At 42.8% G+C, this 23,384-nt stretch overlaps 1 protein-coding gene and 1 long non-coding RNA gene across 4 annotated transcripts in view; one reads left to right on the plus strand and one right to left on the minus strand.

Moving 5' to 3' along the window:
* Window positions 1-23,384, plus strand: part of SETD2 (SET domain containing 2, histone lysine methyltransferase) — an 89,843-nt gene that overhangs the window by 18,313 nt on the left and 48,146 nt on the right. For all 3 annotated transcript variants that reach the window (XR_010025244.1, XM_063122377.1, XM_063122386.1), the window contains exons 3-11: window positions 5,380-5,395; window positions 6,004-10,451; window positions 11,449-11,580; window positions 14,863-14,991; window positions 16,461-16,584; window positions 17,590-17,667; window positions 19,979-20,076; window positions 22,104-22,230; window positions 22,937-23,071. Coding sequence is in view for 2 of the 3 variants with exons in the window: in XM_063122377.1 (XP_062978447.1) it covers window positions 5,380-5,395; window positions 6,004-10,451; window positions 11,449-11,580; window positions 14,863-14,991; window positions 16,461-16,584; window positions 17,590-17,667; window positions 19,979-20,076; window positions 22,104-22,230; window positions 22,937-23,071 (5,287 nt within the window). In the remaining variant the exon portion in view is untranslated. The remainder of the gene's footprint in view (window positions 1-5,379; window positions 5,396-6,003; window positions 10,452-11,448; window positions 11,581-14,862; window positions 14,992-16,460; window positions 16,585-17,589; window positions 17,668-19,978; window positions 20,077-22,103; window positions 22,231-22,936; window positions 23,072-23,384) is intronic.
* On the minus strand, window positions 13,473-14,655 carry LOC134408917 (uncharacterized). The gene is made up of 2 exons (XR_010026165.1): window positions 14,613-14,655; window positions 13,473-13,560 (listed from the first exon to the last, which is right to left on the minus strand). It is a non-coding gene; the product is annotated as an uncharacterized LOC134408917 (long non-coding RNA).

Below are 23,384 nucleotides of genomic sequence, written 5' to 3' on the forward strand. Positions count from 1 at the left end.
AAAGTAAAGGTACTGAAAACTGTTGACTCACGAATTAATTTTAGCCACCCAAAGAAACGTGCATGATATCCTCACAACCACTCATCTATTTCAGCAGAGTTCAACTATCTTCCACTAAGTTTGTTGGGACACCTTCAGTTCCGTTGTCACTATTTATTAGTTCCATTTCACTCTGAGACACGTACGTATTTCAGTGACGTAAGTGTATGCCTGGATAATCACCCGAAAAACATTTCTTACAATTTTGAAACTGCCAAGCAATCCTAATAGTACCGTATTTCTTCGATTCTAAGACGCACTTTCCCCCCATATAAACATCTCTAAAAATGGGGTGCATCTTAGAATCGCAAGTGCAATTATTCTTAGAATCAAAGCTTTTTTTCTGTTGGTGGTACTGAAATTAGTGTGCGTCTTACAACCGATGGCGTCTTACAATCGAAGAAATACGGTCACTGAGGTCATCCGAGGGCCTGCTCCTGGTGGTTCCACCTAGATCCATCCTCCGATTGGAATCCACCAGGGGAAGAGCCTTCAGCGTGGTGGCCCCCCTCCTGTGGAACTCCCTGCCTCTGGAGGTCAGGCAGGCGCCAACCTTGTACTCCTTTCGGCGCCTCCTGAAAACATCTTTATTCCAAGAAGCCTTTCTTTAACATGCAGCCTTGGATTTCTGTTTTTTACTTCTTTTTAAATTTTGTTTTAACTGTTTTATTCTGTTTTTATTTTCATTTTACCTTGTACACCGCTCCGAAATTTTTCAATGGGGAGTGGTATATAAATATTCTAAATAAATAAATAATAAATAAATATATTTGCAATGGGCATACATTCATTTTTGCTAATAAACTTATGAAATGGGAGGGGGGAGGGAATCCATGGGAAAATAAACCACGGTGTATGCGTGTCCTGTGGGTCTTTTGTATGATCCATGCTTCTACATTTTAGTCATATTCCTCCAGTTGAATATGGAGAATGTTTCATCTCTTTAGTCCTGAGCTGAAATTGTAGGGGGGGGGGGGGTGTCCTACATTTTTGCCCCGTGTGTGTCTTCTCTTTCCCTGTTTGTTTGTGTTTTTTAGCATGCTTTTGTGAAATGATGCAAACCCATCAGCAACGGAGCTTGTAATATGTGCCCAGTGGGCAAAGGGAACACACCCTAATTGCAAAAACAACAGATAAACGCTCTCTTGTCCTAATCTTGTTGCGTGCAGTTGTGGCATAATATAGATAAAGATCTACATATTTTTTTTTGCATTTTGATGTGCAGGATCAGGCTGAAAGACCTGCAACACTGACCAAGGGGAGGGTTTTATTTTGCCCATTAGAGACAGTCATGTAACCGAACCTGACTGTGTAGCACCATGTTGTCCTATTTGGCAGAAGCTTGCATTTATTTGGAATATTTTTATGAACCTCCTAAAAACTGGTTGTGGTGTTAGTTCTTTTCATAATATATTCCATAAGATTTAGTAATGCAGGAAAGGCTGCCCCTTGCATAGCTGCACAGTGCTAATGAATCGTCGTTATTATTATTATTATTATTATTTATTTATATAGCACCATCAATGTACATGGTGCTGTACAGAGTAAAACAGTAAATAGCAAGACCCTGCCGCATAGGCTTACAATCTAATAAAATCATAGTAAAACAATAAGGAGGGGAAGAGAACGCAAACAGGTACAGGGAAGGGTAAGCAGGCACAGGGTAGGGAAAAACTAACAGTAGAAAGTAACAGTAGAAGTCTGCACAACATCAAGTTTTAAAAGCTTTAGGAAAAAGAAAAGTTTTTAGCTGAGCTTTAAAAGCTGCGGTTGAACTTGTAGTTCTCAAATGTTCTGGAAGAGCGTTCCAGGCGTAAGGGGCAGCAGACGAAAATGGACGAAGCCGAGCAAGGGAAGTAGAGGCCCTTGGGCAGGCGAGAAACATGGCATCAGAGGAGCGAAGAGCACGAGCAGGGCAATAGTGTGAGATGAGAGAGGAGAGATAGGAAGGAGCTAGACCGTGAAAAGCTTTGAAGGTTAACAGGAGAAGTTTATATTGGATTCTGAAGTGAATTGGAAGCCAATGAAGAGATTTCAGAAGCGGAGTAACATGGTCGGAGCGGCGAGCCAAGAAGATGATCTTTGCGGCAGAGTGGTGAACAGAAACCAACGGACTGATGTGAGAAGAAGGAAGGCCAGAGAGAAGAAGGTTGCAGTAGTCCAACCGTGAAATAACCAGTGCATGAACAAGCGTCTTGGCAGAAGAGACAGACAAAAATGATCGAATCCTGGCAATATTATACAGGAAAAATCGACAAGATTTAGCTACTGCCTCAATATGAGGAATATTGTCGTTGCTAAGTGACTTGCACCGTGGAGGCTTGTAAAGCCCAGTCAAACATTTTGCATGATATTTTGCTTTCAGGGCTATCATGTCATCAGAACTTAGTTTCCCGATAAGTTTGCCATTTTGTTGTTCCATCGCATGCTTTCTGGCATTCTTTTTATAGCAGAATTTGTAAGTATTTGGGGGTTAAATTTATTTATTTGTTTATTTGTTGCATTTCTATACTGCCCAATGACCTAAGTTAACCTATTATTTATTTAATTTATTTATATATTTATTACATTTCTATACCGCTCAATAGCCGTTGCTCTCTGGGCGGTTCACAAAAATTAAAAACATTCAAAGTATAAAACAACAGTATAAAACCATACTATAAAATACAATATAAAAGCTCAACCAGATAAAAACAGCAGCAATTCAAAATTACAAATTGAAAACGCCAAGTTAAAATTTATTTATAGACTGTTAAAATGCTGGGAGAATAAAAAGGTCTTCACCTGGCGTCTAAAAGCATATAGTGTAGGTGCCAAGCGAACCTCCTTAGGGAGCTCATTCCACAGCCGGGGTGCCACAGCAGAGAAGGCCCTCCTCCTAGTAGCCCCCTCCTCACTTCCTTTGGCAGGGGCTCGTGGAGAAGGACCCCTAAGGATGACCTTAGGGTCCGGGCAGGTACATACGGGAGGAGGCATTCCTTCAGATAGCCTGGCCCCAAGCCGTTTAGGGCTTTAAATGTTAATATCAGCACTTTGTTTAATGCACAAGTAACCCATAGGGCCCACGTATGCAATCAAACAGCCTACTGTGGGTTATTTAAGTCATGGTGGCTGTTGATGCAGGCAGATGGCTATTTTGAATATTTAGTGCCGAGACACAGTTTGTTGTGTCCTGTAAACCTGGGGTCTGTGGGTTATGTGAGAGTTAAACAACCTTTGCATAACCCGTGGCCTCTTGTGGGGTTATGTGAAGATTGTTTAACCCTCACATAACCCATAGTCCCCGGGTTCGCATGACACAACAATCCGTGGCTTGGTATTGAATATGAAAATCCCTCCCAGATGATGCTGGTATGCACTGCAGGCCACCATGCCTTAAACAACCCACAGGGAGCTGTTTTCGTCACGCCAAACAGGTCATAGCATCTGGATTCACATGTCTAGAGATGTGAAATTTCCGGAAATTTTGAGGCCATGGAACAAAAACATTTTTCCTGGTTTTTTTGTTTTTGTTTTTTTAAACATGGAAATTTCGGATAAATTGAAAAATTGGCAATACTTTTTTTTAGCACTCTTTCCAGATCTAAAGTCACTTTGTTGCTTTAAGAAAGCCTTCCCCAACCTGGTGCCCTCCGTATTTTCTGGATTTTAGCTCACATCAGCCTGATGTAGCATGGCCAATGGTGCTGGGCGTTATAGTCTGAAACATCTGGAGGGCACCAGGTGGGGGAGGGCTTGTTTAGAAACATAAACCAGATTTTCTATTCCTACAGTTATTTTATGTATTACTTAGTTCGGTAATACTATATTTCAACACTTTTAAAAGTAAACTCCGTTACTACATTTGTAATTAATGTCTGACTAGATTAGAAGTACATTAAATTATTGCTACAGCATCAGAAACACAAGACTCTATACAAGAAAACCCAAACTGTCAAGAATGCACATTTACTGTCAGGAATGTACAGTGCCAATGCTACTCACATGTCAGGAAACTGAGCATACATATCTATCAATAAAATATACTTTAGGTCAATAATTTTAATAAGGAATGAAAGAAATAACTATGCTGGGAATCTTACAGAGAAGACTAAAAAACATCCTCCCCCTTAACCTAATTTGCATTGGAAAATTTTTCTGATGGAAACTGGAAAAGTTCCCATGAAATGAAATGACCCTATGCAAATTAACCTATTTGCGTTGGATTTTTTTCCGGAAAGTTTTACAATTCAAAATTTTCTGGAAAACTCACACATCACTGATAACAATGAAATTTATTTGGAAAATACTTATAAATTAAATCTTTTTAAAAAAAACCACAACCTGAATATTTACAAGTGGACTCCCTGTTCTTAAAAACAGCAGAAAAGACTCAATGCATTTTATGATATGGGAGGGTTTAATTACACAAAGCACCCAAAACGTGGTGTTTTGCATAGCTACCATATTGGAATCTACATGTGCTCTATCAGAGAGCTATTGCTTGTGATTATTGTAGTTGATTGTGACAGGAGGGCAAGAGAAGATCACTCAAAATGTGTTTGACCTCTTCTTGGTACTAGGAAAATCTGATTTCCAAAACCTAAAAGAAAGTTTCATCTTCATTATTTATATGGGTAGTCTATTCTGTATACCCGTACACCTAATTCTTCATGATTTCATGCTTGAAAACAGAATTGCTCCATCCGATTCGTTAGTAAAAGTAGAAGCTGAATCATTCAGAATGCATTGGAATTGTGCAGTGGGGGGCTAAGGAGGAAAAATATTGAAAACCCATAGCCTAATTTGCCTTAACAAGGTTTACCCTATAAATGTATGTTGAAATGTGAAAATTCTGGAAAATGGCTTATCTCCAGAATCAAATACCTCTTCCTCCTTGGAGGTGGCTAGCATATGCTGTCCTGTTCCTCGATTCATATTTCTAAAATCCTGTTGAATTGTAACACAGGAAGGAGTAAGACACAGAAGTTCCACATCTTGAGGAAGAGAGGTACTGGGCTGCCCTGGGACCCCGACCTGCCTACGTTGTCTTTGCCAAGGGCTTCTCCCGTTTTGTTTCAACAGGATGTTAGGCACTGGAATGTGAAGCCAGAGAATCCCTGTGTTGCCTAAACATAATAGAGCCTGAAGAATAGCACTTTTAAGATCTAACAGCAATCTAGATCTAACCTTATTTTGTAAGCAATCCAGTTTACTGCAGTGAGATTTACCTGCAGCTAAGTTACTATTCAGCACAGGGCAAAGGGGTTTCACCTGAAAAGCAAGCCACCTGTTGTTCCTCTTAGTTTTCATGCTCTCTCTGTTTCTTTTTTTGCATGCTTTCTCACTGGATTACAACAGAGAAGAAGAAAATGAGGTGAGTGAAACCTAATCTATTTCGCTTACTATTTTTAGGAAGTCGTTATAGGTGAACTGTTTATAGTTTTCACTTCATTTCATGTTGCTTGATGGAGTGGGTGGGGAAGAAAGATTTGACAAATCCCCAGAGTCGGGCGTTTTTGGGGAGCTGTCAGAAGTTTTGAGAATTTATGTGAAATTCACACAGCAACCTGCCCTGGAGCAACTTGGTCCAGAATTTTGAGTTAGGGTATCTTCTTATTTCCTGTGACCTGGGTTGAGACCTCAGCCAGCCCCCACTGAGAGATTCACGTGTCAGGCATGGGCTCAGCGGTGCGCTGCCATCCACTGCGGTCAAAGAAGGGAACAGTTTGCTGTCTCAATCAGGCCACAAGGAAGCCTCTTAACAACAAATGTCCAGATAGCGTCAGGTGATGCTCCCTTGGGCTTTTATAAAGGCTTCCAGCTTAGGCTCACTCAGGCTCTGAATTCACACTACTGACTTAACGACTTTCTCTTGCCCTTTTTGTCCTTTCATCCTTGCTTCTTCCTCATTTTTGTTGCTACGTTTTGAGTAGAATTTATTTTAAAAACCATGATTTCACTTGCTTATTTCTTGTATTGCAGGGCAAGACTGAAAATGCGCAGAAACCCGGTTTTGTCAAAGGGACAGTGTTCAAGGGAGTTGCATCTAGCCGTTTTTTGCCCAAAGGCACCCGAACAAAAGTTAACCTTGAGGAACAAGGCAGACAAAAGGTGTCCTTCAGCTTCAGTCTAACCAAGAAAACTTTGCAGAACAGATTTCTGACAGTCCTTGGGAACGACAAACAAAATGAGACTTCAAGCTCCCCAGCCGCACCTCTTCAAACTGACTTTGCCTCTAAAATTAAAATGGATCTTGGGGATTCTCCCGGTGTTGTTGAAGAATTTTCACCACCAAAGCCTAAGGTGGAATTAGGCAAGATTCATTTTAAGAAACATCTGCTGAATGTTACAACAAAGCCTCCCCCAGCTTCTCCAGTGCTGCCACCACCAGCTGCCCCCGCGGAATTTGTGGAATTGCCAGCATCACCCCCTCCCCCTCCCCCTCCTCCTCCTCCCCCTCCCCAAATACTACCAGCGCCAACACCAGTACTAAGCCCATCAACTTTGCCACAAGTTCCAGTTGCAGTACCAATAGCAGCCACACCTCTGTTGCCATTACCTGTAGAAACCGTTGTCCAAATTATAAAAGAGCCCTCAGTTAAAGCCTCACAGGAAACGTTAGAACTGAATGCTAAACAAAATTCTGTGATGGATGGCTCTGAAGAACATCTAGCTCAACTTGTTTCTGAGGAAGCAGAACTAGTCCCAACAAAAGGACATTCCCATATTGGGAAGGAAGAGGAAGTTTCAGATGGCTCGAAGGGAGCTTCTCTAAGTTCTAAGAAACAGGGCTCCAAGAGGAAGTTCTCTCTGTCTGATGGCACATTACCGGGTTCTGAATCGGATGAAGATTCCGTGAGAACCTCTTCAAGTCAGAGATCCCATGAAATTAAAATTTCAACAAGCTTGGAGAAGGAAAAAGATACACGAAAGAGCTCTACTTCTCTCAAAATTGAAGAGCAGACAAAATCCTCATCTCGGTCTAGATCTGACAGGGATGAAAAATATTCTAGTTACTCCAGATCTGAAAGAGACTCAAGGTATTCTTCCTCTCGTTCCAGATCTGACAGAGAGAGGAGGCGAAGCAGATCCCGTTCTCATTCTAGATCAGAGAGAGGTTCTAGAACCAGTTCTTCCTATTCCAGATCTGAGCGGTCACATTACTATGACTCTGACAGAAGGTATCACAGGAGCCCACCATATAGAGAGAAGACACGATATTCTCGTTCTTACGTGGATAGTAGGACAAGAGAGAGTTCTGATTCAGAAGAAGAGTATAGGAGGACATATTCCAGGTCTACAGACTCGAGGCGTACATCCACTCATTCCTCCTCTTACAGAGACTCTAGGACCTCTTCTGCTTATTCAAAGTCTGAACGGGATAGCAAGGCAGAATCCTCTCATATTGAGTCAGAGAGAAAAGGAAAGCCTTCAAAATCAGACAGAGAAGCAAAAAGGACTTCAGAAAGTGATGTATCAAAAAGGTGCTCTCCAGCTAGTGAGCGGCATCGGAGGGGGGGATCCCATTCTAAAGCAGATAGCAGTGCGCATTCTTCCCGACACAAGTCCACCTCCTCGAAGACATCTGCTTCAAAGTCAGATAAATTTAAAAGTTCTTTCTGTTGTACAGAATCTGAGGCAATCAGAGAGCCGTCTAATTGTATAGACTCTGAGGCATCTTGTGTACAAAGCTGTGAAACAAAAGCTGCTCTTGCACAGAAGCCAGAAGCAGAAAGGACTGTTTCTCCATTAAGTCAGTTAAATGATTCACCTACTTTCAAAAAGCTAGATGAATCAAAAGAGAGTTCTCCTATTTCTAAGTCGAATGAATTTGCAGGAAGTGATAGCCATGACAGTATTAAGGAAGTGGAATCTTTAGGCAAAGTAAAACATGATCAGTTAAGAACATGTTCTCCAATAGAATTGAGTATGAATGGGTCTCCAGAAGGTAGGTCCAGTGATACAGCGTTGTTGTATATCTCCAAAGTGGAAGAGATCACAATGTCTTCTGATGATAGTTTAGGTAGATCTGAGCCACCACCTCAAATCAAAAGTCCTAATTTGAACAAGTTGCCATCTAATGGGTTTCAAAGTATATATCTATCTAAAGGACATGACCTGGGTGATGCGGCTGTCCTTTCAAGTGAATCCATCCATTTGCTTAAAGAAAAAACAGACGTTTCAACTTCTTCTGAATATGAATGTGAATCTTCCTGTATTGTGAATGTAAATCATTCTAAAACTTTAACAAAAAAAGTGGATGATCTAACAGATCCCTGTAATAAAACCAAAGATCTAGTCCCTTGCTATGTTTCGGATGATGCCGCTCTTTCCTTGTATTATTCAGAAGTTGAAATTGAAGCTGAGCCTTCAGATACAAAAGCTACTCAATCTCCTGTGGATATTCATGCAGAGCCACAAATTGAAGCATTCAAGTATACTGAAGTAGAGGAGAAAAATTCATCAGAATCTGCTCATGAAGGTGAAAAACATGTTCAAAGTTTCAGCTCGTTAGAGCATAGCCCAGTCAGAGATTCTTCTACAGAAGAATATTTTGTGGAAATTAAGTTAGACAATCAGTGTATTGCACAGCAACAACAAACTTCTGAAAATGTGTTATCCCAGACGGACACAATCTTGCAGAAGAATAGGGAAGAACTCTTAGAGTGTCCTGAAGTAGCACTTGAACTAGATATTCTGCATGTTGATTCCGTTGTAGAAAAACCAAAATCACCTTTTAAAAATGAGCATTCTTATTATTTAGAGATGCCAGTGGAAGACCCAGAGAATGAACCAGATGATGAAGATTCAGCTGCCCTTGGTGAAAGAACCATGTTGGACTTGAAAGACCACTCATCCGAAGTCTCAGTGATAAATGACAAAGGGGATGACTCCTTGGTGGGATCTGCATTTTCAGATTCTTTGTCCCCATCTTGTGATATCGTTGTGACTGTAGAAGAAACAGAAACTATAGCTGAAGCAACCAGGTGTGACAGTAGTGGCAGTACTCCCGAGAGTACTCAAAATATTCACAACGAAGATTATTCTGACGTGGCTGAAAGCGCAAGTGAACAGGGTAGTGATGAAAGTGACACAGAGGACTCCGATTCAGATGACAGCAGTGTTCCGAGGAATCGCCTTCAGTCAGTTGTAGTCATTCCAAAGAATTCTACCATAACCATGGAAGAGAGCAGTTCTTGTTCCTCACGGAACAGCCAAAGTAACAGACGCTGCTTGGATCACTGGGAAGATGGCAGGCCAGAGTCCAGCAAGCCATTCTATGAAGAAATGCCAGATGACCTGGAACCTAATAATGGCTCGCAACATGAAAGCAAATATTTGCCTTGTAGAGATCCAGACGGGAACCTAGCAATATTGACTGAACTGAACAGAGCAGAGACTGAAGACGTTCAGCCTGATGCCTCCCAGCCTCAGAGTGATGGCGTTGACAGTACCAGTCAGTCAGAGCAGGCATCAGGTTCTATTAGCATCCCAAATCCAGATGAAAGGGCAGTATTAAATGAAAGAACATCTGTAACTCGGTCAATTGGCCTAACTCAAGAAGAGGGTCTGCACTACTTTTCCAGGAACTTTGAAACGAATGACAGTTTGTCCAGGCTTCAGTACACTGTTTCCAAGCCGGACAGTAGGCAAGGGAAGCCTGGTTTGGGGGCTTTCTCTGAGACTGGAGACTACTCCAGAGAGGATGGCTTTCATTCAGGAGAGGACATGGGTAGCTTATTGTGGGATTTCTCCCAACCAGAGAAACCAAGCAGTACATACCAACAACCTGATAGTAGCTATGGCATTTTCCCAGGTTATGTTTACCCACCAGGTGTAGGGCCATATATTGCGTCTCATACCTACTGGCATGACAATGGCTATTGGGACCCAAGATTGGCTAACAGACCCTCTGAGATGAGTTATGAGCAACTACAAGGACAGGTCCCTGATTCACTTACAGAAGATCATGAGGAGTATGAAGTAGTTGACCGCTGGGTTGATGAAAGCCATCCCTACTTCCCCAACCAGTCAATTAAGTTCCAGGCTCGTGACCCTAGAGAGAAGGGTTCAGTGCAGGGGCATGAGATCAGCAGTAACTCTGCTAAAGAGCTAATGGCCACAAGCGAGAGGAAAGGCTACGTTAATAAGGCTTTGGATAAAAACGACATGAAGGAGCGGGGGCCGCTGAAGAAAAGGCGGACAGATTTGGGGAGTGACTCGGAGAGTGACGGGGACTCCCAGGAAAGGAAGAAGGTCAAAACGGAGGGCGAGCGTTTGCCGGTCATGCCTCAGGACCTCTCAGTGGCTCGTCCGCTGTGTTTTATGGAAGACTTCAGGGACCCGCAGCGTTGGAAAGAGTTTGCCAAGCAAGGGAAAATGCCCTGTTACTTTGACCTTATTGAAGAAAATGTCTACTTGACAGAAAGGTAATTGAGTTCCGTTACTTTTTCAAATGACCTATATGCTAGCATGGGGACAGCACACCTTAGATATTATGCCCTATGAAGAGAGGGCACACCTTAGATATTATGCCCTATGAAGAGAGGACACACCTTAGATATTATGCTCTATGAACAAAGCCCTATGAAGAGAGACTGAAAGAACTGGGCATGTTTAGCCTGGAGAAGAGAAGTTTGAGGGGAGACATGAGAGCACTCTTCAAATACTTAAAAGGTTGTCACCCAGAGGAGGGCCAGGATCTCTTCTCGATCCTCCCAGAGTGCAGGACACGGAATAACGGGCTCAAGTTAAAGGAAGCCAGATTCCAGTTGGACATCAGGAAAAACTTCCTGACTGTTAGAGCAGTACGACAATGGAACCAGTTCGCTAGGGAGGTTGTGGGCTCTCCCACACTAGAGGCCTTCAAGAGGCAGCTGGACAATCCTCTGTCAGGGATACTTTAGGGTGGATTCCTGCATTGAGTAGGGGGTTGGACTCGATGGCCTTGTGGGCCCCTTCCAACTCTGCTATTCTATGATTCTATGTAAAATGTTTGCTCTTACAGAGTTAGTCTGGGGGAAGAGGGATATGGTTTATACTAATATGTCTAGCTGGCTTAGGTGGGGCTAGAGGAAAAAACACTTCCAAACAGGTATCGACCCTTTTGAGCACACTCTATTTTGGAAACCCACTTTTCTGCGTTCTCCCCACACTTGAAATTAAAAGGGGGTGGGTTTTCGGGCTGAGAAAAAAATGACGTTTCAACTGAATATAGCACACTGCCATTTTGAGTTGTGTGTGTGGAAAAAGCCAGTGGGAATTCTCAAAACATTTGGTCTACTGCAAGGCATACTGAGGCTCCATATGTGAAAATTAAAAGCTTCTCAAGGCCTCTGTACTTCTTCTTTTGAATACACTCTTCAGGTTTTGCTAGCTTGTGTTAGGCTGTCGATTCTAACGTTTGCTCTGTGGAATGCTCCACAGGAAAAAGAATAAGTCCCACCGTGACATCAAACGGATGCTGTGTGAATGTCCCACACTTTCCAAAGACGAGAGAGCTCAAGGCGACATGGCCTGTGGAGAAGATTGTCTGAACCGTCTCCTCATGATAGAATGGTAAGGATCGTTTTGCAGATTGGTCTGCCCCTGTGGTCTTCCGCCCTCATGCTGACATGTGACATAAGGAAAAGAGATTTTTCTAAGAATGAAATACTTTTTCCGGTAATTATTTAGTGGTTACATTTTTATCCCACCTTTCCTCCCAGGAGTCCAAATACACAGTCCTCTGCCTTCTCCATTTTATCCTCTCTACAACCCTGTGAGGTAGGTTAGACTGAGAACCAGTATCTGGCCCCAGTTAGCCCAGTGAGCTTTATGGCCGAGTGGGGACTAGGATCCCAAGACCTAGTCCAACACTCTAATCACTAACACCGCACTGGCTCTCTAGTCATTGGAAGCAGCATGGGCACACGGGGTATTTTTTGTTGTCAGTGTATGTTGCCATAGATGACCAAGTGAATTTGCTCCTTACAGAGGTGTGAAGTTGCACTCTTCTGTTCGGGTTTTGGAGGGATTTCACTAAGGGCTTGCGTACACTGCATTATACATGGGGCTGCCTTTGGAAACGGTCCAGCTGGTACAAAACAGGGAAGCCCATTTACTAACAGGGACTAGCCGGCAAGATCACATTATGCCAGTCTTTTACAACTTCATGGGCTGCCAGTCCAGGTCCAGGCCCGATTCAAAGTGCTGGTATTGATATTTAAAGCCCTAAACGGTTTGGGGCCAGGTTATTTGAAGGAACGCCTCCTCCCATATGTACCTGCCCGGACCCTAAGGTCATCTTCAGGGGTCCTTCTCTGTGAGCCCCTGCCAAAGGAAGTGAGGCAGGTGGCTACTAGGAGGAGGGCTTTCTCCGCTGTGGCACCCCGGTTGCGGAAAGAGCTCTCCAGAGAGGTCCGCCTGGCGCCTACACTGTACTGCTTTCGTATAAAGAATAAACAAACTCCTTTCGTTTATTCTTTATACTGAGAGAATAAAAAGACCTTTTTATTCTCTCAGTATTTTAACACTTAATTTTAACTTAAATTTAAATCTTACTGTTTTAACTCTGTATTTTAATCTTATATCAATTTTGCTGCGTGGCTTTATCCTGGTTGTGCTTTTTATACTGTATTTTGTAATTGTGCTTTTAACCTGTTGGTTGTTTTATTCTGGTTTTAATTTTTGTGAACCGCCCAGAGAGCTTCGGCTATTGGGTGGTATAAAAAATGTAATAAATAAATAAAATAAAATAAATAAATAAAATACACTGGGGAAGGAAGGGGGGAGGATCTAGCGTTATGCTGATCGCAAGATCCTCCCCTTTGTCCACACGCGGCGCGTGATGTCCAGGGAGGGAGGAGGACGTCGCGCCCGCCATTTTTTTTAAATTGAAGATGAGCACTCCAATGATAAGGTCAGTTTGCTTAAAAAAAATTTCCTGTTCACCCCACCCCACCCCCAATGGGCACGGAGTGCCTGAAGAGCTCCGTGCCCGGTTCCTGGCTCCTAGCGTTTACTCACGAGGAACCAGGAGACAAAACTGGGACGGCCACCCACACCACCCCGCGGTCTTGGGATGATCCCGAGACCGCAGGAAAAATCGGGCTAAAAGCCGTTACCCTGGGGAAATGAACATCCCTCACTGCCCCTAGGATCCCCTGTGCGTCATGTGGATTCACAGGGATGATCCCGGGGCGATCCCCGGGATAAGGCATGGTCTAGACATGCCCTCTGTCTCTCAAGGTTTATGGTAGTCCTGCTGATTATTGCCTGTTCTAAATTTTGTATGCGGGAAGTTTGGATTGGATTTACATTTTTTTATTCCGTTATGTTCAAAGGCATCTTACAAGGAAAGGTGGGATTAAACATTGAAATCGGATTTTATCTTCTTTCTTAGGTCTTGTGAAATTGTTTCAATGGTTCGGAGAAAGATGTCAGAATATTCATTTAATCCCACAGTACAATTACCGTATTTTCCGGCGTATAAGACGACCCCCAACTTTTCCAGTTAAAATATAGAGTTTGGGATATATTCGCCGTATAAGACTACCCCTCTTCCAACGCACACCAAATAAAAATTAAAAAAAACATCAGATTTGATTTCAATATGGTAATTTTAATTCAAATGCTTATGACATGCAGGTACTTAGCAGGAAAACTGTCACTTATGAACATAAGGCTGTTTGTCATCAAACATGTAAACATAAAACAGTGCAAGTGGATTAAACTTTTCCTAATTCACTCTAAAGCTGAAAGGAAGGATAAGAAAATAAACCCATGGGAGCTGCCATGCTGTTTGTTTTCTAAGCTGTCAACCAAACTGGAGCTGATGATGATAGGAGGAAGATAACAAACAATATAGAGAGAGCAAGTGCCGGGCAAGTCCCTGGCGAGTTAGCAACGCCCATCGTAAGTGCAAGCTACGGTATTTTTACAGGTTTTGCTGGTGTGACAGTTTCCCTTTAAAAGCCTTCAAAATCCTCTTGTTCGTCATCTGATATAAGTACATCAATGACATCCCCTTCAGCCTCCCCTCCCCGCCTCTCCTCTCCCTGCTCTAGTTGTGCGCCTGCAGCTGGCGAGAAGCGGCTGCCTGAGCTGAGGAAGGCTGGTGCTACTTTCGCGCTCTCATTCTCTCCCGGTTTACGAGTCTGTGTCTGTGGCGCGCTGCCGGGCTAGACTCCGTCAGGAGTTGCTCGCTGAGCCGCTTCTCCTCTCTCCCTCGCTCGGTCGCTCTCCTCCCCCCCTCGCTCTCCTCCTTCCTTCCCTCTCTCCTGCTTGCTTGCGCTCTCTTGCTCGCTTTCTCTCTCATACACATGTGCACGCCCGCGCACACACACAGAGAACTCAGGAGCTCGTGGCTTCGGTTGAAGGCGAGCGGCTCGCGCTCCCTTTGCCTGCCTCAACCACCGACACCCTCAGAACCCAAACAGTAAAAAGGAGGGGGGAGGAGAAAAAGAAAGAGGCGGAGGGGGGCAACGGTGTGCGTGTGTATATATATAGGCAAGCCTTAAACAGAAGGATGGGGATTTGAACCATATGCGGCGACCGCAGATTCTCCAGTCCGGCTCGGAAGTTACAGCACCCGCCCTATAAGACGACACCCGGCGTATAAGACGACCCTCGACTTTTGAGAAGATTTTCCTGGGTGAAAAAGTCGTCTTATACGCCGGAAAATACGGTACCTCATGGAGCTGAAGCTCCTCACTGTCTTTGAAATGCGTAGGGTCGGTTGTGCTTCCTTAGAGAAAAATGCATGCAAGCTTTATAGGGTGCTTACTACAAGCAGGGCAATGAAGTATGCACAAGGTTTGTGATGCATGAATTATCTGACTCTTCGCCCTCCTGCTTCAGTTCTTCAAGGTGCCCAAATGGGGAGCACTGCTCCAACAGGCGGTTTCAGAGGAAGCAGCATGCTGATGTTGAAGTCATCCTGACGGAGAAGAAAGGCTGGGGGCTGAGAGCGGCAAAAGATCTCCCATCGTAAGGGTTCCGTCTTTGAAAGGACTTCTTCAGTGCCGCAATTCCCATGTGTTGCACGCAGAACATCTCCCAGTCAAGCAGTGAAGATTCTGTTCTTGGGAGTATGGGGACTTTGCAGAAGGAGGCAATTTCCGCTCCCTTGCCATTGGACTGGTTAAAAAGACAGCATGCGGGTCAGCGCTGTTCTGTGAAGTAGTGAATGAAAGCACCGGCCTGTTTTGCTTTCACTCCGCAGAAAGTGGACCGGTTGCCATCTCCCCACAAACACACACGCACAAGCAATCTCCTCTTTGGCAGGAGGTGGCCGCTCACGGGGAGACCAGTGCCTAGCAGAATAAACGCTGAACACCTTCACTCTCCTGCTCCAAACCAGGAAAAGGCAGGACAGTAGAGGGGAGGCAGGAGAGAGCCATAATTCTAGGGGTTATCGTGTTCTGTGTTGTATTCATTTCAAATTAGGCTCATGTGTGAGTGAAGGTTGGCGTGGGTTAATAGGATCTAGAAGACTGCAAGTGGGATCTCATGCTTGCACACAGCAACATTTTGCACACACCATTGAACATGTGAAAGAGCCCTAGACCTTGGATCTATCGAAACCGGTACTGTCTATCCCACACTTCGCCCATCCATGTGCTTGCTGGATGTTTTGGACCGCATCTCCGGTCATCCCTGAGCATTTGCCACAGCTGTAGTCCAAAACATCTGGAGGGCATCATGGTGGGGAAAGCTGGTTTATTCTGACTATCAGGCCTCCAAAACTTTAGGCGAGACTTTCTTCCCCAGTCCCCTATTACCAGCTGTCTCACTGGAAATGGACAGAGACCAAACCTGGGACCTGGATGCAAAAAACAAACTAAAAAAAATCTTTGTAATGATGAGCTAAAATAATGGTGGCGAATGATTTGATTCCCTTTATCAAGTTGTATAAAAATAGCCAGCATAGGTCAAACTCCCCGGCTTTGGTTCAGTGATGATTGCCTTTCTAATTGGAATTTACCTTAGGTTTTATTTATGAATAGTATTTGCGTGTTATTTTTCAAATTTAATTTCCGAAGTGGTTAACAACAAAAGGGGAAAAATACTACAATTTAAACCAATGTAACAAATCATGAGACAAAAATACTATTTTTCCCAAGTTAAGCAAAACCAAACAGATTATAGTTGCACTACAGCCTCCAAGCTTAGGGAAAAAGAGGATTTAGCTGGTTTCTGGAAGTTAGCCAGTGATGAGCACACATCTGTGGGATAACTACTGAGAAACTCTGCTCCTTGTAAAAGCCGTTCTAGCATCACTAAGAATGGAGCAAGGCCTCTCTGTAGGATCTCAAAGCTTGAGGCATTTGGCTTCATGTGGGAAAAACACATTCCCAGAGATACTCCAGGCCCAGGAAATATAGGGCATTATAGATAAGAACTACGTTGCTGCTATGTCTTAGACAGTTTTTCTTTCTTTCTTTGGTTGTAATTAGTAACACCTTTGTACTGGAATACTGTGGTGAAGTGCTGGATCATAAAGAGTTCAAAACCCGAGTAAAAGAGTATGCCCGAAGCAAGAACATCCATTATTACTTCATGGCATTGAAAAATGATGAGGTGAGTGCTAGCTTTCTGTGTAAAATGAGGATAAGAGCAATGAAAGCAATGCAGAAATGAAGTTAGCTGTGTTGAGACTTGGCAACAGGATAAGCTGAAATTCTTTTTTTTTTTTAAGCAACTTAGAGAAAAGAGATTGCACAAAATTAAAATACAGCATTTCCTTTCTCCCATCTTCCTTTTTGTATCACTCATTCATATCAATATCTATTGTAAAAGTCACCTATAACACAATTTGTTTTCTGTACACATATAATCTGTTATATGTGTATAGTCAGACAGGGCCTTTTCGGTGGTGGCCCCCAGACTATGGAATGATCTCCCTGACGAGACTCACCTGGCGCCAATGCTGCTATCTTTCCGGCGCCAGGTTAAGACTTTCCTCTTTGCCCAGGCATATAGCGGCACATCTTAATTACCCACATGTTTAGTTTTTAACGGCTTTTAATGCTTTATGTGTGTATGAATTTAAAATTTTCTATACTCGTTTTTATCTTAATTTTTTAGAATTTCTGTAAACCGCCCAGAGAGCCCTGGCTATGGGGGGGTATATAATAATAATAATAATAATAATAACAACAACAACAACAACAACAATATATTTATAGTCTTTGTCAAAAACTCATAAGAGGTCACCAAGCATAAAATCATAGAATAGTAGAGTTGGAAGGGGCTTATAAGGCCATCGAGTCCAACCCCCTGCTCAATGCAGGAATCCACATTACAGCATACATGAATGTATTTCACAGCTGTTGCAATAGTTTGTCCATCAAAAGAATGTCCCACAACTTCTACAGAGGGGCTTGTGATCCTTCTAACCAGGTTTTAATGGCATACAAACAAAAGTTAATAAGTTGAATCAGTTATTTCATAAGCATATATTGCGGGGGGCGGGGAGTTCATTCTAAACTGGTGGAATTCCAGCTGAAATACGGTTTTCAATTGTTTGAATCTAAAATAGGCTGCAATTTTTAAAGAGGTGCAAATATTGTAATTTCTTTTCAGATAATAGATGCTACCCAGAAAGGAAACTGCTCTCGTTTCATGAACCACAGCTGTGAGCCAAACTGTGAGACACAGAAGGTGAGTTGCAGGAAGAAGCTCTTGGCAGTGTTCTGCTTGGTTTTGGTTTAGATGAAAATTCTTTTATTTGTTACGGCCCCTGGGCCCCCGTGTAGGGTAAGAGCATTCTAAATTATTGAAGCCTCCACATGAAATGCCAGCATGGGGAATTCGGACAACATCCATGTTAGTGGCTGAAATACTTAAATTGGTCCCAGGGTTTAAAGCTTATGCACCTGGAATGAAGATCAAGCAAGCTCTGTTCCTGGTCTTGATTCACCCTTGGTGATTTTAAAACATCTTGGCTGTAAAAATCGCTGATTTAGAAACAGAAACATGCATGGTCGTTGAGGCATTATGTATAGTGGGCTGTGGCCATGATCCTCAGATGTTAGTCTTAATAGTTTTTAAACGAAATGAAAGTTTGTGGTGGATATAAAAATATGAGAACAGCAGGTCTAAAAACACTTAGAAAACTACCTCTGAGAACGCCTGGCTATGTTTTTTATATTATGGGTTCCATCTCCTGAACTTGAACATCTCAGATACGTAGCCCCACAGCTCTCGGTCCTTCATAGCAGTCCATTGCTCAGCTGCTAAGGAGGAACTTTGTTTTCTGATATTTAAATTCTCTGCATGATGATAAAGGCTGTGTGGTTTACAGGATAAATGCTCAGATAAAGAGGAAGGTCTTAGGGTAGTCCCCACTGGCATGGTATGTACTTCAACATCCATGAAGATTATATGCAGGTAGCTTAGCTCTTCCAAGGGGCGTGGTGTCCAAAGGCACAATTATAGTTTTGTAGTTTACAGTTTTATGTAAACCTTAGGAGGGTTTACCCTGAAAGTCAGCTTCTAAATCTTTTCAATTAATAATTGAAAGATGGCAGAGTAGGCAGTGGACTGTGAGAAGAAGGGCAGAAGAGATCCCAAGCAGAAAAAGATGCTGATAGAGAAATCTTGCAAGGGTCTAAGAAGCAGAAGTCATCTGTGCTGTAATTTGGTTCGGCAAAGGAGGTTTGGAAGATGGGGCATTGTTGGGCAGGAAGGGCAAAAGAGGCAACTATGCATATAGGCTGAATTTCACAATACCATTTCAAAACATGGATTTGACGTAAGAAACAGAAATTGGCTTAGTGGGCCACATGGTTTCTAGCAGTGGCCAAGCCAGGAAACAAACAACCAGGCACGAAGACTGCAGCCCTGTTTGTCCCCAGCACCTGGGGATCAGAAGTGTACTAGATGAACATTTGATCTAATCCAGCAAGAGAGTTCTTATGAGAAATAGTTGTTTTTTTCCCTTGAAACTTCCCAAAGGTTACAACAGTTTCTGTAGAATCGGTTTTAATTGATTAAACCAAATAAAGCACAGTGTGCCAGTTTGGAAGCTATCTTAGTGGTTGGTAGGATGGAAACCGCCCAGAGAGCCCTGGCTATGGGAGCGGTATATAAATGCAATAAATAAAATAAATAAATAAATGAACTAACACTGTTGCTTATGTCATCCACATTTCATGCTGGACAAAATCCATAGAATCATAGAATAGCAGAGTTGAAAGGGGCCTACAAGGCCATCCAGTCCAACCCCCTGCTCAATGCAGGAATCCACCCTTAAGCATCCCTGACAGATGCTTGTCCAGCTGTCTCTTGAAGGCCTCTAGTGTGGGAGAGCCCACAACCTCCCTAGGCAACTGATTCCATTGTCGTACTGCTTAACAGTCAGGAAGTTTTTCCTGATGTCCAGCTGGAATCTGGCTTCCTTTAACTTGAGTCCGTTATTCCGTGTCCTGCACTCTGGGAGGATCGAGAAGAGATCCTGGCCCTCCTCTGTGTGACAACCTTTGAAGTATTTGAAGAATGCTCTCATGTCTCCCCTCCATCTTCTCTTCTCCAGGCTAAACATGCCCAGTTCTTTCAGTCTCTCTTCATAGGGCTTTGTTTCTAGACCTCTGATCATCCTGGTTGCCCTCTTCTGAACACGCTCCAGCTTGTCTGTGTCCTTCTTGAATTGTGGAGCCCAGAACTGGACGCAATACTCTAGATGAGGCCTAACCAGGGCCGAATAGAGCGGAACCAGTACCTCACGTGATTTGGAAGCTATACTTCTATTAATCCAATATAAGTGGAATTCCATGAATTCCAGACATTACGATTAAAACAAAGTTGGCTATAAACTATGTGTTTGCTATTTGGTTCTCTTGACATAGAGGTTGGTATGTTGACGCCAGGTACTCGACAAGTCCAGAGCTCTTTCTAGAATATGTGTGTTTTTAAAAATCCGATATAAATATCCATATTAAACATACTGTACATTTTGGTCTACCCCGTTTAGTGGACAGTGAACGGACAGCTGAGGGTTGGCTTTTTTACCACAAAGCTAGTCCCATCGGGCTCAGAGCTAACATTCGACTACCAGTTCCAGAGATATGGGTAGGTATTGATGTTGCTTACTTGCTTCGTTGTTTAAAAGTGGATATTGTGGCGCAAGAACCAGTCAAGCAGTCTGGTGCAAGATCATTTTAAATCATAACTTTTAATTAATGTCTGTTTGCTCTTCATGATTATGTGATTTTTTTGAAATGGTCGGAAGACTTATTCATTCATTCATTCATTCATTCTTTTCTGAATTAGAGAGGTCAGGCATTCATTAACTGATTTACTTATGTCTCCCCTGCTCCTGTTCTCGCTAGGGGAAGGGAAGATTTATTATGATTGTTTCCCACCTTTTATCAAAGTATTTGAGGTGGCTTGCAATGATGAAGTTAACAACAACAGCATATAGTATCCTTTATCGAAGAGTAAATACCCCTAATTCTAAACTGTTAGTGGCATTGTACCAGAGTAGAACCTTTGTCTCTTTGCTACATGCTTCTTCTGCCATAGAGGGGGGGGAAATCAAATACTTCCTCTTTAAAAAGCAAAGCAAAAGAGAACTCTGGGATATTCTGTCTTCTTGGAATGTTAGCTGCTTTCTGCAGGGATAGGTGGGAATATAAATTTGGTATATAAATTTGCCTGAACAAAACAGAAGTTATTTGTTGTTTTACTGTTACTGGATTTTTGCCACCTTGATTTTATAATGTACGCTGGCCTGAGAACTTTCTATTATAGGATGGCCTATAAATGCTGTAAATAAATAAGTATGGTTTTGTTCTGAGTAATGGCGTAAAGTAAAGCCTCGTGTGGCGCAGAGTGGTAAGCGGCAGTTACTGCAGCCGAAACTCTCCCCACGGCCTGAGTTCGATCCCAGTGGAAGCTGGTTCTCAGGCAGCCGGCTCAGGTCGACTCAGCCTTCCATCCTTCTGAGGTCAGTAAAATGAGTACCCAGCTAGCTGGGGGAAAAGTAATAAAGGCCGGGGAAGGCAACGGCAAACCACCCCGCTATAAGGCCTGCCAAGAAAACGTCAGCGAAAGCAGGCGCCCCTCTAGGAGTCAGCAATGACTTAAGTGCTTGCACGAGAGGTTCCTTTCCCTTCTGAGTAAGCTGCATAGTAGCTAAAGTGTGCCTTCATTCATGCAAAAGCAACCATAGGCTCAGTTTACTTCTACTTACCTTATAAAATCATAGAACAGTAGAGTTGGAAGGGGCCTATAAGGCCATCGAGTCCAACCCCCTTCTCAATGCAGGAATCCACCCTAAAGCATACTTGACCGATGGTTGTCCAGCTGCCTCTTATGTTAAACCCTTTTTATTAGAAAATATTATTATTTTGTAAATTCCTTAAACTTAGTGGTAGCTGTTCTAAGAAATCAGACATAATAAAGGATAAAATCCCACATAAGTCCTACTTAGAGTAGACTGATTGAAATGAATGGGACTTAAATCTGTCATGACGAACGTGTTCCATTTATTTCATTGGGTCTATTCTAGGTAGGATTTGCATTGGATTTTACTCAAGGTCATTAAATTAAACTTGGTGGATTGTTTAGAATACATTTCGTGGTTGTCCTGCCATATATGTCACTCCCTCTGCTCTTTAAGATATGTGTGAGCAAAAGAGGGAACTGTTACAGGGAGGCACAGTATCGTGGGTAAAGTCTGAGCATGCAAATGTGAACCTTGTCTCAGAGCTTGTGGACCTGATTTGGAAGGGCTGCAGATTCTCTGCACTAGAGTCCTATTTAATCAGACATCCCTTAGATATGAGTAGAGAAAAAGAAAGCCATAAGAAAAGCACAAGATTGAGCATCTGATTTAAACTTGTCCTTGGCCAATATTTGAAAATTTAGTTTACCTACCCACCCACAACTGCCTTCACTTAGTTCACCAAAGCCTGAGGATGTAATTCATCCAGAATCATGATAAAACCTTCTACACCTGGTGGGCTCTGGAGTTAAGCTGGTATGAGAAGTTTTTAATAAATATTTGACTTTGAAGGTAATGTTTTAAGAGCAATGCTCCCAAGACGCTTGAGAATTCCTCCTGTCATGTTGTGATATGTGTGTATTTCAAACAGCAAAGAAGCGCAGAAGTGTTTCTGTGGCTCTGCCAACTGTCGGGGTTACCTTGGGGGAGAGAACAGAGTCAGCATAAGAGCTGCAGGAGGCAAAATGAAAAAGGAGCGGTCCCGTAAAAAAGATTCGGTAAGTATTGGAGGGTGAAGAAGGAGATGTTCTGTTTTTGTTTTCTAGTATAGTGGGGGGTTTCAAGTACAGTGAGGTAGTTTGGTTTTAGGAAATGAGTGGTCCAGGAGGTTGATTTTCATATTCCTGGGTGGGACTTTGCAAAACTCCAGATGTGGGTCAAACAGATGCTCCAAAGCTGCAGATCTACCTAGTTGTAGTTGTCATTCACAGGGGCAGCAGTGTCCAATAAACGGGGCAGCAGCCATAGAAACAGGGCAGCAGTGCCCAATAATGTCGGCCATCAGCTTATATTGCTTGTATTAGGATAATATGAATAATTTGGTTTGGGGTTATTAATTACGATTATATACAAGTTAATATTTGTTAATAGTTTTTATATGTAACGTGTTTATAAGTAACATGTAACACGTTTATAAATTTAAAAAAGAGTACCTTTAAGAGAGCTTCGGCTATTGGGCGGTATAAAAATGCAATAAATAAATATGAGGATTGAATTGCTTCCTGCTTGGGATATGTCTGACCTAGTTGCTACTTGTCTGCCAGAAATCCAGTGTGACCTCACTCTTTTTGAGTGACCTTATCACTCAAAAAGAAAAAGCCTTCAGGATAAATGCCAGTCCAAGCTTATGAAGACTGCTTTGTCCGATGGGGGTTGGTGCATCTACACCTGTGCCTTGTACAACCTTTCTTTTGGTTTTCATAGGTGGATGGAGAGTTAGAGGCACTCTTGGAGAACGGAGAAGGGCTTTCAGATAAGAACCAAGTTCTCAGTTTGTCGCGGCTCATGGTACGAATTGAGACTCTGGAGCAAAAGCTCACCTGCCTCAAACTCATACAGGTGAGGTGATCCCCTCCTTTTTACCTGGCCAGCCTGTAGTTGGAAGATAAGTTACATTCTAATGAACTGGTTTGCTTCGGTTGGGGGCTGAGAGGTTTTGTGAGAACAAAACGAGAAATGAGGTTTAGAATGGTGGCATCAATATATAACTTAGTAGGGGTCAAGCTTTGTGGGGGTCACATGGCCAAGTTTAAAATGGCTGCACCAAAAACAGGATTGTGCGCTGTCCCATACCTTTTGACAACCAAACGTAAGCATGGAGCACAGCAAGTTCTTGGCCATTTGAAAGGGGAATTCTATAGTGGGGAAGCAT

This window comes from Elgaria multicarinata, chromosome 1 (genome assembly GCF_023053635.1).
Source record: "Elgaria multicarinata webbii isolate HBS135686 ecotype San Diego chromosome 1, rElgMul1.1.pri, whole genome shotgun sequence".
Classification (NCBI taxonomy): domain Eukaryota; kingdom Metazoa; phylum Chordata; class Lepidosauria; order Squamata; family Anguidae; genus Elgaria; species Elgaria multicarinata.